This window comes from Pundamilia nyererei, unplaced genomic scaffold (genome assembly GCF_000239375.1).
Source record: "Pundamilia nyererei isolate P.nyererei 1_Seehausen unplaced genomic scaffold, PunNye1.0 scaffold00199, whole genome shotgun sequence".
NCBI lineage: Eukaryota > Metazoa > Chordata > Actinopteri > Cichliformes > Cichlidae > Pundamilia > Pundamilia nyererei.
The window spans coordinates 876,313-879,829 of record NW_005187600.1 but is presented as its reverse complement, the minus strand read 5'-3'; the positions used below and the strand labels follow the sequence as shown (position 1 = coordinate 879,829).

The 3,517-nt window shown below is 43.0% G+C and overlaps 1 protein-coding gene across 1 annotated transcript in view; it reads right to left on the bottom strand.

Annotated features, from left to right (window-relative positions):
• Positions 1–3,517, bottom strand: part of qsox1 (quiescin Q6 sulfhydryl oxidase 1) — a 24,389-nt gene that overhangs the window by 6,794 nt on the left and 14,078 nt on the right. Inside the window, exons 9-11 of the mRNA XM_005747538.2 lie at positions 3,263–3,385; positions 1,690–1,825; positions 491–667 (exon numbers count right to left, since the gene is read on the bottom strand). Of these exons, the coding sequence (XP_005747595.1) occupies positions 491–667; positions 1,690–1,825; positions 3,263–3,385 (436 nt within the window). The remainder of the gene's footprint in view (positions 1–490; positions 668–1,689; positions 1,826–3,262; positions 3,386–3,517) is intronic.

Genomic DNA, 3,517 nt, shown 5'->3' with positions numbered 1-3,517 from the left:
TAACGTACATTATTGCAGAAGCAGCAACAAACCATCAATTTATTTTTAATCACTGATTAATCCATGTGGTCCAGTAATGAAAAATGCAAATATAATGCAACAAGTGCAACATCTTAAATGTGCTTGTTTGTCAGATAAACCACCTGAACGTTTCATTTTATCATCTGGTTTTTCAGTTTTTCACACACATCTCTTAAACATTACGTCACCAGTTTAAACACTGGTGGCTTGGACTGCATTTCTCATCTTTTTTTAAATTGTGGGTTTCATACAACTTGGCTTTCTGTTAGTTTATCTAATATTTGTGAAACCATGCTCGCTTTGGGGTGACTCACACTTTTATTTAAAGCCGTGTTACTGTATGTTAGCTTAAGTTAGTTCCACGATAGAAGATCAGAGACATTTTAATCATCATCATTAAAGTTTGAGAGCTGAAAGAGGGAAAAGAAGATTCTACAAAGAAGCGACAGATGACCGAGCCAACTCCTACCTGCCAGTCTGTTGTTGACCACGTTGTGTCTGGACCACAACCACAAGACTGCTGTGGGCAGTGACGTCACCTGCTCCAGAGTCTCTGCTGCCATGTTCTCAAAGTGTCCCGCACACTCCCTGCAGCCAAAGAAGTTGTGGACGTAGCTTCTCATCGCACGCAGCACCTCCTGAGGATCTGAAGACGAGGAACAAACTGTTGCTCGTTTTTTCTTTAAAAACAGTGCACAATACTTTAAAATACATTACAGTACGTTTAAATTCAACTTTACTGTAGCATTTATCATTTCCTCCAAAGTCGCTCACAATCACAGGCACGTCTAAATGAGGTCACAGCTGCAGAAATGCACCTGAGCATGCACCTCCTGAAGGTGTGCCAGTGGCAGCGAGGATCCAGCACCCGCTGGATTCCCACGATTACGTGGGAGTCACCCAGAGCTGGGTTAACCCCCATATTGAGATGAATGGGATAATGCAATCTGGAGATTAAAGGCCGTTAACGCTCTATGTGAATGGTGGCCCGGCTGTTGTCTCAGGACTCCAGCAGCCCGCAAACATATTTCCCTTTAGCCGTTTGCTTTTGTCCTCAGCTTAGCAGATCCTTTAGATGTTCACCAATCAGCTGGTGAGAGCACGGACAGGAGCTTTGAGCCCTTTATGAAAATAACGATAGGCCTGTGGTTGGGTGTGTGCAAATATGGATAAATGATGTTTTCTCTGATAGTCAGAAGTGTGTGTTAGTGTGTATGCATGCGCCTTTTAAGCCGTGGTGGTCTGCGGTGGGCCAGATGGACACCATTTTTGGCCAGTCCATCTGCAGGTCACATAATGGTCTGTAAACCTGGGGATTAACCTCGGTGTGGATGTATCTGAGTGTGCCTGTCTCTGTGCGTACTGAAGGGAGATTAACGTCCCTGCCAGGAGCGGAGCCTCTGGTCATCTGCCTCCTATTTTTATTAACCACTCACATTCCACTAATCTACAATAATCCCTTTTCACACAAACAATTAGGCTCAATTTGAACTGTTAAAAATACAAATATAAACTAACTCATCTCTGTCAGATCAGGTCACTGTTGGGAAGGAAAAAGGCCAAACCAGAGCTCATGTGTTTACAAAGCTCTCTCATCCTCAGTCTTCCACTGCATTTTTGACCTCTCAATGACCTTTTAATTCATTGCAACACAAACTGTGTTTGTACCTGAGCCTTTGCTGTTAGCTTGAACAGTAAGAACATGGAAGAGAGTCCACACCCCACAGGGATAACGTCTGAAGTGGGGCTGTGAACCCTGGCAGCCCACCCACCTCACGCCGTCTGGCAGCGTCGAGTTTGGAGACTGAGAGAAACAAAAAGAAAACCAGAAGAAAAATCAAATTACAGGTGAATGTGAAGTAAGGACAGGAAACAAACAAGCTAAATAAAGAAAATCACATTTTCTTTCTCGTTGTTTTAAAATAAAGCAGGAGGCCTGATTTATCATAAACCTGCACGCTGACCTCTTACTCCAGTGAACATGAGATCTGCTGCATCTCTGCACAAACCCCTGCAAACACCTCTGCACAGGCCCGACTCTGCAGATGAAAACGGACCTGAACAAATGGATTACTGAACCTCGTGTGGTCACTAGAGCTTCTTGGCAAACGCTATTCAGCTTTTTAGGAAATGTGGGGGGCTTTTCAACAAAAGGGAGACCCATTTTATGATTCTTCAAAGGAAAGAAAGTGTCTTAGTGTTCAGAGACGCTGGAAGGTATCACCAGGCTTTTCCTCTAAATGAGACAAAACTCTAAAAGTAAAGAGTCTCTCCAGTATCTCGAGGTTCAACTTAATGAAAGCAGCTGCGTGGAGTTTCCTGATCAATGAGAAGTCAATCTCAGGTTAATGGCTCAGCCCTCCACTAATGAACAGAAGCTATCTGCATCTCTAACCACGAGCCACAGTTGAATTCAACAACATATTTTCTCTGACATAAAGTCGTTGCGCTCATTGCACTGCACTGCCATCACTGGCTTGATTGACAGGGTTACTCAGATGTCAATAGTAAAGATTTGGTGCAGAGTCCATTTCCTCCGAGGCGGAGTCTATTCATACCTTCCCATTGATTCATTGATCCATTGATTTGCCTGCTAAAAGCTAATGATGTAAGTAAGTGAGTCTTTCAATTTGTGAGCGGCTGTACGCCGGAGGCACGCGGGCTTCATTCCAAAGACAACAGCACATAGATTTCCAGCTGCATGCGCTGGCGCAGAGACAAGCGCAAAGCAGATACGGCAACATCTGGATGCTCATCTTTAAGAGTAGTTTTCTACCCCTAAACTTGTACAGAAGGTTTTTTTTAAGATGTATTTTTATGCCCATTTTGGCATTTCTTTGACAAATTATTGTGCTGCCTCTGAACTGATTAAGTGTCCAGACTGACAAGTGACCTTGTGGCTAAGCAGAACGACGAGGCTACTCCCAGCCAGACGCTCGGACATCAGTCTGGGTGTATTTTGTGATGACCTGCCCTCTGTTCTCCCTGCAGCTGCTCATCTGTCTGCTACTCTCTCCTCTCCCTTCCTTCCATTGGCTGCTTTGGCTCTGTTTGCATTTATGCAGACTACATTTAGAAAGTACAAACTACAAACTATTTTTGAAACCAGTGAATGCCACAGACATAAACAACATTACTACAAATAATTCAGATGCACCAAATTCATTTTAATAATAATAATAATAATAATAATAATAATAATAATAATAATAATGTATAATTTGTCCCTGTCAGAGCTCACCTGTGCATCATTTTCCAGTTTTTCTTTAAATGCTTCGTATGAAATGCGATCTCCAGTCTGCTTCTGTAGCCAGGAGTTTAAATCCTTCAGCAGGTTCGTCACTATAGGACGGCCTGGGAAGTACTAAGGAAGAACAAAGCACAACATATTCATGGTTCGCAATACAAACAAGGAAAACATCTCTAATGAGTTCCAGTAAACAGACTAGAAAATGAAGGGCATTTTGGGGAACAGTTGCAGGTTTGAATCCGTCGA